At 37.5% G+C, this 12677-nt stretch overlaps 1 protein-coding gene across 9 annotated transcripts in view; it reads right to left on the bottom strand.

Annotated features, from left to right (window-relative positions):
* The window catches only part of Apc (APC regulator of WNT signaling pathway), a 141936-nt gene that overhangs the window by 73319 nt on the left and 55940 nt on the right, over nt 1–12677 (bottom strand). For 3 of the 9 annotated variants that reach the window (XM_045132431.1, XM_045132439.1, XM_045132434.1), the window contains one exon: nt 5492–5644. The exons of the other annotated variants lie outside the window; for them this stretch is intronic. In XM_045132431.1, the coding sequence (XP_044988366.1) occupies nt 5492–5626 (135 nt within the window). In that variant the 5' untranslated portion in view covers nt 5627–5644. Of the gene's footprint in view, nt 1–5491; nt 5645–12677 lie in introns of those variants that run through there. 9 annotated transcript variants of the gene reach the window in all.

A 12677-nucleotide genomic window follows, 5' to 3' on the forward strand; every position in this document is an offset into this window, starting at 1 on the left:
TACATATTCAAGTAGTGGGTTAGGTATGATCAAAGTACATTATATGCATGTATGGAAGGTCATAATGAAACATACTAATAAAGATACCTCAATTAAAAAACCCTATTTATTTATTTACTTGAGAGAAAGAGAGACAGATAACAAACTAGAGGTTCACCAGGGCCTCCTGCCACCACAAATGAATTCCAGATACATGTATCATCTTGTACATGTGGCTTTATGTGGGTACTGGGGAATTGAACCTGGGCCAGCAGCCTTTGCAAACAAGTCCCTTCAACCACTGAACTATCTTCTCAGTCCTATCTTAACTTTCATCAAGATAATTATTCATCAAATTAATTCATCAAAATAATTTTCAACCAACTGAGATTCAGAGACCTGCTGAAGCACAAAAAGGGTTATACGTTCAGTGTCCATGCCTTTTAAATTTGCCGCAACATGACCATAAGACAAATGAACACATAAAACTGGCTGTTTCACAACTTACAATATAAGCATTCATATATCACATTGAAGTATGTTCTACTAGAATACTGATTTACATTTGCAAGATAATGTTCACTGCCTCCTACTCTTCATGTCATTGTTTTCTTTCCTCATATAAATTGTTTCTTGATGCTTTTCTCAGAGAATGCTACAAATTATTTTTCCAGCCAGTTTTTTTGTCCTTATATTTGTGCATGTTGTAGTATACCTGACAGAATTTGCTCTTTCCATTACTGGGGGTTAATATCTTCCATCTAACCAAAAACCCTAGGTAAGCTGGAACCTAGTTCAGTTTTTAGTTAAGTACACATCTGATTTGGTTTTACTGGTTCCCTGTATATGTCCTTTTTTTTTTTTTTTTTTTCTTTTGGTTTTTCAAGGTAGGATCTCACTCTAGCACAGGCTGACCTGGAATTCACTATGTAGTCTCAGGGTGGCCTCGAACTCATAGTGATCCTCCTACCTCTGCCTCTTAAGTGTGCTGGGATTAAAGGCATTTGCCACCATGCCCAGCTTGTCCTTCTTTTTAGATTAAAAATATGACATGTCTCTATTTCTTTAGCCTTTAAGCTCTTATCCCTATGCAACTTTAAAACTTGGTATTTGTCTTAAATACAAAGCCAGCCATGTTAGACAGATCTCAGCATTTCAAGTCTATAGGACATGTCACTTTGTCTTTTCAGCTCTGCTTGATTGTCTGGTGACATTTGTCTTTTGCCTAAACATTCTGTTTCCAGAGTTGTGGAACTCAGGTCTTTAACCTGCTTCAAAAAGTTCAAAATCAGACAAAAATCTTAAAGAGGACCTATTGTATGAAAACAGTTTCTCTCCCTGTGGCAAGGCTTGCCTCCTAACAGTCTGCCTTTTAGTCTATTCTCTCAGGCTTATGCACCTGGAGTTTGTTTGCAGTGGCTATAGAGACCCTGGTGCACCCATTCTCTATCTGTCTCTCACTCTCACTAATAAGTAAAAAGTAAATCTTAAAAAAACAAAAACAGGGCTGGAGAGATGGCTTAGCGGTTAAGCGCTTGCCTGTGAAGCCTAAGGACCCCGGTTCAAGGCTCGGTTCCCCAGGACCCACGTTAGCCAGATGCACAAGGGGGCGCACATGTCTGGAGTTCGTTTGCAGAGGCTGGAAGCCCTCGCAAGCCCATTCTCTCTCTCTCCCTCTATCTGTCTTTCTCTCTGTGTCTGTCGCTCTCAAATACATAAATAAATAAAAAATTAAAAAAAAAACAACAACAATGGGTTGGAGACATGGCTTAGTGGCTACACACACATGCTTGGAAAACCTGATAGCTTGGGTTCAAGCCTCCAGTACCCATGCAAAGTCAGATGCACAAAGTGGTGCATGTGTCTGGAGTTTCTCTCTCTCTCCCCCTCCTTCCTCTCTCTAATAAATTAATAAACATGTTCATTTAAAAAAAAAATGGAGCTGGGGGATGACTTAGTGGTTAAGGTGTTTGCCTGCAAAGCCAAAGACCCTGATTCAGTTCCCCAACACACATGTAAGCAAGATGCACAAGGCGGCACATGCATCTGGAGTTCATTTGCACTGACTGGAGGCGCTTGCACGCTCATTCTCTCTGTCTCTCTCTCTCTTTCTGACTCTCTCAAATTAATAAAACTTTTTTTAAAAAATGAGTAATATTACATAATCACATTGTTTTTAAAAATAGTTAAAGTAGTTAGAGACATCAGAGAATTACAACATGCTGTTTTTATTGGCAATTAATACACAACTGTCATTTAAAGGAGTTGCTACTTAAACCAGCTGTTTTTCTCAGAGATCACAGATGTTCCTTTTATTACCAGCTACAAATATATTTGTAAATTTCAGTAAATTATGAAATATGCTAATCTGAGCTTTTATTTTTTTGCCATCTGAAGAGATACTGTGCATATAGTTTTAAATTTATAGAGCTACCTTTCATTTTACCAAAATGCAGCAAGTAATGTAAATGTTTCAATAATAACTTGCCCACTGATAAGTCTTCCTATAATATGGCATTTCTTAGTTTACATGCTTCCTATCCTCATAAAGCTGTGATTTGTTGCTATGCTCACTACATAAAAGGTAAGTAACTTGAGCAAAATATTTGTGTCTGTGTGTATTTATAGACAATAGACAGGGCGCACTAGTTTCTGTTTAGAGTTCCAGCTACCTGGGAGGCAGAGCAGGAGGGTAACTTGAACCCGGAAGACTGAGACTTACTTGGACAACATAACAAGATCTTGACTACAATTTTTTTCTTAAGTTTAGATACAATTTTGCATTTATCTGGTTCCAGACCACCTCTGTTTTGCTTTATTATTATGGAAAAATTTAAACATATCTAAGTATGGTGAATATTATAGCAAATTCCCATTATTCTCAAACTCCCTTTCAATGATTCAAGCATTCTTGTTTTACCTACACTTATAGCAAGTACTTCAATTTCCACCTCTCCAGTCCAGATTTTACTTTAAAAACAAATCTTAGACATCATTTCTGAATTTTTTCTTTTGTGGCTGGGTTCCAAATCTAATGGTCCACCACAGAGCTCTATCCCTGGGTTACATAGGACAGTTTTTTTTTTTTTGGGGGGGGGGTGAACTCACTGCCTTACAACATCATTTTTTACTTTATCTCAGGCTGACCTGAAATTCACTATGTAGTCTCAGCGTGGTATCAAACTCATGATAATCCTCCTACCTCTGCCTCCCGAGTGCTGGGATTAAAGGCGTGTGCCACCATGCCTGGCAAGATATTTTAATAGTATATTTAAACATAAATCCTTTCTAAATACAGTAACAAGGCCATAATTATACCTCGAAAATGCATGTTTCCTGAATATCTCTTGTTCCTGTATTTAGTTTATAGTTTGTGAACACCATATAACCATCAGCAAGGCAGTATATTTTCTTGCCAGTAGGTGGTATTACTGCATAAAGTTTAGATATCCTTAGTTTAAATAATATGGTTAAAGGAGGTGTGGTATGCCTTGCTTGCTTTGTGGTAATAGGTTAATGACCAGGAAACATGATCAATATTATATAATGTACTGCAAAGTCTAGTGATTTTGTTTTTTAGAATAACCACAGTATTGCATTAACTTTAACCCAGTGTAAATAATTATCAGTAGTTTCAAAGTATCTTTCTACAAACAGTATTTTAAGATAAAACAAATATATTACAGTTCCTGTTCTTAAATACAGCGTTTTAAAGGAGCAGATGCATGAATAATTTCACTTAAGGTTGCAGTTGGTATGCTGTCATATGCTCAGTCCTACTAAAATATATGAATGGGTCTGGCAAGGATTTCTGCAGAAACAAGAGATGAGTACCAAATCAACTGACCACTGAATTCAGACATATCTGAAATTCATTAGAATTCCTGATGTTTACCCCAACTCTATGAACCTGATATTCCACTGCAGAAAGTTAAGTATGTGACTTACACTGTCACCCTAACAAACTTTCCACTTCGGTATGAAGGACTGGTTAAAATCTCTCCCAATAAATAAATTCCTAAAACCAAGCTAGTATTTGTGAAGGAGACAAACAGAAAATTAGAGATTGCAGAGTTGTACATTGAAAATCAGTTATCTACTATCTAGCTGTACTATGTTGTTAAATGTGAAGGTAACAACTGGCTTTAAAAAAAAAAAAAAAAGACAGCCAGGCATGGTGGCACACGCCTTTAATTCCAGCACTCGGGAGGCAGAGGTAGGAGGATTGCTATGAGTTCGAGGCCGCCCTGAGACTCCATAGTGAATTACAGGTCAGCCTGAGCCAGAGTGAGATCTTGAAAAAAAAAGAGAGAGGGACCCTTATTGACTTAGGTGTTTTTAAGGTTACTGAAAATAAGTTTCGTGGTAAAGAAAAAAAAAAGTTTGTTTATAGTCTACCTATTACCAAAAGGTCATGAGGCAGGGTATCTTGGAGGTGTTATTACTTGGGAGTTTTATCACAGAAACAGGCAAGTAGAGTAGAAAAAGGACAAGAGAAAGATAGGTAGGAAAAATAGCAAGAGCAAATGGCTGAACTGTTAGGATACTGAATATAAAGGGTAAAAGAGGAATAAGAACAGTTTCTTCAGTGGTAGAAAAAAAAGCCTAGAGAATAAAGGAGACTTTGAAATGCACAGAAAGGAGCTAGATAGACTAAGAAGTAAGTAAAGAACAAGAAAAGCAGAGAATTAGGCTCAGTCAGGAAGCAAGATGTGAAAACAGGCAGGCAGAAGAAACAGCACAAGGCAGAATTTTTAAAAGGAAAGGAGATGATTTTTTTTATAATCTCCAATTTCATGAAGTTATTTAATCCAGTGAAAAGAGATTCTGCCTCAGTGGAAATTTAAACAGCTAAAGTTTTAATCTTGGTTACTTTGAAACTAAAGTATTTTTCCCCCACTGTAAGACTGAATACTTTGCAACTTTCCTTGCTATTTAGCAAACTAATTTTAAGGCTTGAAGATATCATGGAAATAATCTAGGCTGGAGTTATACCAGTATTTTCCAAATAAGACAAAAATTTAAGCGTTCAAGAGTTCAGAAGGGGTCATGTAGCTCAGCTTGTGGCAAAATCAGGACTAGGAGCAGGTCCTGACTGACTCTAGCTTGGGGCTCTTCCCAGTAGTTCATCCTGATTTTCTTGATTATCACTGCAATCCTGAGTTGAGAAGATCTGAAGGAGTGGGGGAAGGTAGTTGTACTTAATACAGAGATCAATTCTAGAAAGAAGGTACTTTCCATGAACTACAAAGAAAATCTTGCTACTAAACCTAGCAGAGCAGTGGTGGAGTTGGGTTCTTATATTTAAGTTTAAAAAATAAAGTTACTGAGGTTAATTTCTTTATATGATTCATTAGATAAATTCAATACATCTCAATAAGAGCATGCTAACTTTTGCAAGAAAGAATTTACATATTAGTTTTGAATAAGGAATGTCTTACCTACCCGAAATTTACTAGAGGGAATACTGAATAAAAATGGATAAGCTACAGTTAAGTTATAGTCTTTATACCTTCATATTAGATGCCTCAGTTTCCAGTTTTGTAAGATGATTGGAATTATCTTCTAGCTCTTGTCGAAGATTTGAGTTCTCCATCTTCAGTGCCTCAACTTGCTTTAACAACTGATCATATGAAGCTGCAGCCATCCTTGGCTACCCTTGGACCTATAAGGTTAAAAAGGATTTTGAAATTCACTACTAAAAAAAAAAAAAATGGCTGCCTGTTTTAAAGAAAGGGGCAAAGAAAGCAAAACTCTCAAGATATGTAATATAAAGACTTGTTTATGCTTTGGTTTGGTCTCAGAACTGGTAAGTGAAGTAGCAGGATTAAATATAAGGAGCCTTAGCTGAAGACAAACAGGATTAAAATAGAAGACAGAACCTCAGTAGTGTTTGAATACATTTGCCTTTCCATCAGTGGGTAAGACTTCTATGATGTAAGTTTTTTTTTCCCCCCAAGGGTTTAGAGATGTTTTAACCAGTATTACATGTAAAACTTTAGGAAATGTAATCATTGATAAGAAACTGATATTAGTAATGTTACTTTATGGATTTGGACATCATTATAAGTTTTAGGGAGCCTAAATGGATTAATGAGATTATATAGCTCATTGTCTTACTTTCAGTTAATGACAGGCTCACACTAAACATCATCCATGATGAAGTAGTTCTGAAGAGCTAAGATTTTATGAAACAGTAGTCATTTTCAAAATGGTCACAAAGGAGACTTTAAATATTGATAGGGTGAATAGCCCAAGTGGTCTTAGGACAAACTGCATTCAAACTGAGGCTAACAGATACTTAAAGAAAATAGATGGGCAAGAAAAAAGAAAAGAAAAGAAAATGGATGGCCATAGAACTAAAGACTGTCAAAGAGAAGTGAAGCAGATGCTGGAAGTTAATAACATGATTGTGAAAGAAGAGGGGTGACAAGATAAGGCAGAGAAAACAGCCGGGTAATAAGAAATCCTTGGCATGACAAATTTAGAATGTTAGGATGTATATAAGGATTAGTCAAGAAAGTCAAGGAAGCCAGATTCTCTTTCATTTAATATTATTAATTTACTTTGGAATAAATAGAATTAAGAACAATTCTAAATACTTATTAGATTAAAATGCACATGTTATATATACATTAAAAGGTTTTGACATGCTGTTAGCATGGGTTAGTCTTGACAATGACAAAGTTGTGTCAACTGGAAAACCCTAGCAACAGATCAAGGGGTTTGGATCTAGTCAGTTCTACAAGGCCACAGTCACTGATAAACTGGGTGTGACTCAATGATACCTGAAAAGGAAGGAGGGATCTGAGGCTGGGGATCCCCTACAAAAGGCTGGATGGTTAGAAAGAATGAGAACTTTCACTTGGAGACACATGTCTTAATTTCAGATTTGGTCATCAGGTAACTTTTACTCCTTCATTTTAATTCACTCACTATTTGTAAATGGCATCCACTACCTGCTCTAACTTATAGAAAAACTGTTAAGATTAAGTAACAAAATGTAGGTTGAAAAATAAAAGTGTAAGCAAATATGCTATATAGTAAAAATGTACATGTAACTGAACTTCTGGTTAAACCTTCCTCCCCTATACCAAAGGACACAAGACAAGTAAACCAATCTCTTGAGGAAAGGAAACACCTTAAACATGAAGAAGGAACTCAGGACTGATCTATTTTGTGTTATAAATATACAGCACACTGAATATCATATAACATGTGATCTGAATGAACTCTAATCATTAGGCCTTAAGATTCTTAATTTCAAATACAATTATAGGTAATATTCACACTAAAATAGTAAAATAAGAAAAAGTAGTAACCAGAGAACAAAATGTATAGAGGTATGTTGAGACAGAGAGGTTGTAACTTTACATAATCACACAGAGAGAAAGACAGACAAGGTGGGCAGAACCATGAAAACTGCTCATTAGAGATAAAAAAATTAATTCTTCAGATGGACAATTAAATCTCTGTTCTCTGCTCTTCTCCAGAATCCTACTTACTAAAGTCCTCCTGCTCCTGAAGCAGGGTGTTTCTTCTAATTTTATGGGAAAATCCGGTGTTTCATGGAGAAATTCCTTACCTTATTGTAAGCCTTTTAGGTTGTAGCCATCTCTTCTTCCCAATTAAAATTTGCTTTATGTAATCTTGTGAAATCATGAATTTACTTTGAAATGCCTTTTAGGTAATCATAGGAAATTCATATCAAATATATAGTAAAATATGTATTTGTGGGTGCACCAGGTTCTCTTGCCATTGCAAACAAATGCCAAATGCTTGGGACACTTTTTACATCTGGCTTTATGGAGGGTGGTTAAGGAATTGAAACAAGGCCAGCACTCTTAGCAAGCAAGTGCCTTTAGCAAGCAAGTGCCTTTCACTGCTCAGTCATGTTCCCAGACCCCCAAATATATCTTAACTGTAAATCACTCAACAATGTTTCCTTTAATTGGGGGTGTAACTCAGTGACAAGAGTACAAAGGGACTGGATTCAATGCCTGGCATCACAAACAAGTAAACAAACAAAAGAAACTAGCATGATCACATTATAGTGTCATGTCTTAAAGATTCTTTGAATCTTTAACTTTACTGACAGCATACAAACATCAAAGTTATATACCAGTAAGTGAGATGTTCACTTAAGATTCCCTATTGCATTAAGTGTGGGACAGAGTAAAAGACAGCAAAATGAGACTACCTAGACTTCGGTACGAATGCTTATTGATAAACTTGTAAGACTGTAAGAAAGGGGGACCGAGAAAATGGCTCTGGGTTACAGCACTTGTTGCACAACCAAGAAGACTTATGTTTGATCCAAGCGCCACCAGAAAAGTAGAGTGGGACCATGTGTACCTGTAACCGTAGTGCTGACAGAAGCAGAGACTGGAGGACTGCTGGGGTTTGCTGGTCAGCCAGTCTAGCTAAAAAATGGGGATCTCCAGGTTCAATGAGGGAAAAAAGGAGGCAAAGAGCAGAAAGGCTTCAGATATGCAAAAGATACTCAAGTATAATCAAATATGGAGGATTCATTACTACTATTTTAAGTTTGGATTATTGTTTTTTTTTTAATTTTAAATCAGAACTGTTTTTATTGTCTTAGTGAAAAAACATCAAAGATGTGTCTGTTAGCACTCTTTACAATGAAGCCAGGCAAAGTGATATACACCTGGAATCCTAGCTTTGATAGGAACAAACAGGAGGATGGGAGGATGGCTTCAAGTTAGAGGCCAGCACTGTCTGTATCCCAAGTTTCAGGCTAGCCAGGGCTATGTAGAGAGACCTTGTCTCAAAAAACAGATTCAGAATGAAAAACTGTAAATATTGGAAAATTGGTTATATCACTTGATGTATTAATAGATCTTCAGATAAAAAAATCCATAACCAGCCAGGCGTGGTGGTGGATGCCTTTAATCCCAGCACTCGGGAGGCAGACATAGGAGGATCACTATGAGTTCAAGGCCACCTTGAGACTACAGAGTGAATTCCAAGTCAGCCTGGGCTAGAGCGAGACCCTACCTCAAAAAGCCAAAAAAAAAAATAAAAAAATAAAAAAAATCCATAACCATGTTGAAGATGATTTTACAAATCTAATAGCCATTCATATTGAAAATAATGATTTAAAAAAGAAAACTTCTGGACTAGAGGTATAGCTCCATGGTAGAGTACACGCTTACTTAGCATCTGTGAGGCCCTGGGTTCAATCAATCCCTAGCACCAAACCAACAGCTCCCAAACAGCCAGACTTCCTTAACATAATGTATACCAGCCCCCCAAAGCAGTATACTTACATGGCAGCAGGAGATCTAGTCCCAGTTAGGGAAGGGCCTGACTTGTTGCCATTCTATGACTAACATCATTAGTTAACACAATTAAACTAAAGAATGAACTTGGAAAGCAAGCACATGAAATAATCACACACCTGGAATATTTGAAAGAACTAACTAAATATTACTACAGTAAGTTACTAATATACTTTAGTACAAAACAGACATATTTCCTTTACATGCATAAACAGAAGCTAGACAGAAGATGAAATAGAAGGGGGAAAATCCCATGTATATATAATATATACATAAAACAAGGTGTTTCTGAAAAGCAGAAAAGTTGATTTCAACAAATAAAAAGACATATTTGTATATTATAGATATACGACATGAAGAATCCCTAATTTATAAATTTTAAAATCCTAATAAAAATAGTACATAAAGTTATTTTAGTTTTTGTTTCTTGCAGCTAGACACAAAAACTAGACTAGCAAAAATAGGAAAATAACAGATCCACCATGTGTTAAAATATGGCACAAAGTCTTTGTAATTAAAATGGTAATTGATATACAATATCAATCAGTTAATTTCCTCTTTTTTAAAAAATTATTTATTTATTTGACAGAGAAAGAGGGGGAGAGAGAGAGAATGGGCGCGGAAGGGTCTCCAGCCACTGCAATCGAACTTCAGACGCGTGTCCCCTTGTGCATCTGGCTAACGTGGGTTCTGGGGAATCGAACCAAGGTCCTTTGCCTTTGCAGGCAAATGCCTTAACCACTAAATTATCCCTCCAGCCCAGTTAATTTCCTCTTTGTCTTCTCTCCCTTTCCCTTTCTCCCTCCTTCCCTTCCTTCAAAACAGTCTCACACTGTGGCCCACACTGGCCTTGAACTCACTTTGTAGGTCAGGCCAACCTTAACTTCATAGTAACCCTCCTGCCTCAACCTCTCAAGTGCTGGTATTATAGGCATGTGCTACCACACCTGGCTTCCAATGGGTTAATTTTCTTTGTTTTGATAATCACAGTAAGGATGTGTAAGAAGTTAACACCTAGGGAAGCTAAATGAAGGGTACATGGAAACTAATTCTCTGTACTACTTTTCTTCATTTTCTGTTAAGTCCAAAGTTATTTAAAAATCAGAGTGGTTTTTTTTTTTTGCTGGGGATGTAGCTTAGCTGGTAGAGTGCTTGCCTAGCAGGTACAAAGCCTGGGTTCCGGGCTGGAGAGATGGCTTAGCGGTTAAGCGCTTGCCTGTGAAGCCTAAGGACCCCGGTTTGAGGGTTGGTTCCCCAGGTCCCACGTTAGCCAGAGGCACAAGGGGGCGCACGCGTCTGGAGTTTGTTTGCAGAGGCTGGAAGCCCTGGCACGCCCATTCTCTCTTTCTCCCTCTATCTGTCTTTCTCTCTGTGTCTGTCGCTCTCAAATAAATAAATTAAAAATTAAAAAAAAAAAAAAGAAAGCCTGGGTTCCAGCTCCAGTACAGCTTGCAGGAAGTGGAGGTAGGAGGACCAGAAGTTTGAGGTCATCCTTAGCTACTTAGTGAGCTTAAGGCTAGCCTAAGCTACATGAAACCCTGTCTCAAAGAATACAGAAAGATTTTGTTTATTTATTTGAGAAAGAGAAACAGAATGGGCACACCAGGGCCTCTAGCTACTGCAAATGAACTCCAGAACCATGTGCCACCTTATGCATCTGGCTTACATGGGTGCTGGGGAATCGAACCTCAGTCCTTTAGGCTTAGCAGGCAAGCACCTTAACCACTAAGCCATCTCTCCAGTGCAAGAGATTTTTTTAAAAGCTGTAATTTTAGCAGATGAAAAGATCAATCTCTGGAACACAATCTTTAAAATCTGAGAGCAAACCCAAGTAATTTTAGTATATGATAAAGGTAGTAACTCAAATATTTTAAACAAACACTCCTGGGGAACAAAAGCACAGCCATGAGGAATGCATCTATTCTTATTACACAACAGCAAAAGCTGAAAAAGAACAGAAGTGTGTGTTTGTGCGAGTGTGTGCATGCAGGTGCTAAGGACCTTGGACCTTGTGCACATGCTCCAACACTCCCAGCCCCAGGGACAGATTTAAATGTAAAAGACTTCATTGCATTTGAGTTATGCAAACAGTTTTGTTTTAGAACTAAAGCCATTTAAACAGGTATCTACAGTCCTCCAAGAGGATGTTATGCTAGTGTCAAACATTAATTTGTTAAATAAGTGAAAGGCCTACAGAGAGCCAATTTGAATTCTCTGATGTGAGGTTATATCACTGGGATTCAGTTCTTATGGTACTTCAAGTGGGAAAGTTCCATCTCTCCATTTCTCCTGTTTTCTCCTCTCCCTGCCCTCTCATGCTAGGAACTGAACCCAGGGCCTGATGTATGCTACACAAGAACTGTACTTCTGAATCACTCTCCTAGCCCTCTATGTAAAATTTTTTTTGAAACAGGGTCTCAGTAGCCCAGGTTAGCCTCAACCTCACAGCAATCCTCCTACTTCACACTTCTAATTCCAGACAAGGCCTGGGATTACAGGTGTGAGCTACTATGCCTGGCTCCTTAATATTTCTTAACACTAACCAACAGAGGATAGATATCTACTATTGCCACTTTTTTTTTTGTTTGTTTGTTTTTTCAAGGTAGGGTATTGCTATAGCCCAGGCTGACTTGGAATTCACTATATAGATTCAGACTGGCCTTGAACTTGCAACAGTACTCATACCTCTATCTCCTGAGTGCTGAGATTAAAGATGTGCATTACCATACCTGGCTACTATTGCCACTTTTATCTACCACAATCTTAGAGATCCTAATAACAACTAAAACTTTAAAATGGAAAGAATAATGAATGCAAAAGGACGAAATAGAAAAACCTTAAGAAATACAAAAATTTTTAAACTGCCAGATTCTAAATCAATATACTAATTTTAATAAAGGCTTTAATTCCAAGAAGGATGCACCTCATTCACTTTAACTTTTTTTCTTTTATATACATATAAGTTTTTATTTATTTGAGAGAGAGGAAAAAAAGGAGAACAGACATGCCAGGGCATCTAGCTGCTGCAAACAAAGTGCAAATGCATGAGCCACCTTGTGCATCTGGCTTACATGGGTCCTGGGGAGTCAAACCTAGTCCTTTGGCTTTGCAGGCAAGAGCCTTAACTGCTAAGCCATCTCTCCAGCCCACTTTTAACTTTTTTTTCTAACAACTAATGCATATTCTTATCCATTCTGTGTCTCTCTTTTCTAGTAAGGCCTCATAGGTGGTGATATTCAGTCTTCTCACTTATATTTTTACATCCTATAAGTGGCTACATACATGTACCCATGTTGTATCTGGAGCTTGTTTGCAGTGGCTAGAGGCCCTGGTGCCCCCATTTTCTCTCAAATTTAAAAAAAAAAAAAGATGACTGGCACCCTATGTTGTCCTTTC

The sequence above is a fragment of the Jaculus jaculus genome, chromosome 13, assembly GCF_020740685.1.
Source record: "Jaculus jaculus isolate mJacJac1 chromosome 13, mJacJac1.mat.Y.cur, whole genome shotgun sequence".
NCBI classification, from domain to species: domain Eukaryota; kingdom Metazoa; phylum Chordata; class Mammalia; order Rodentia; family Dipodidae; genus Jaculus; species Jaculus jaculus.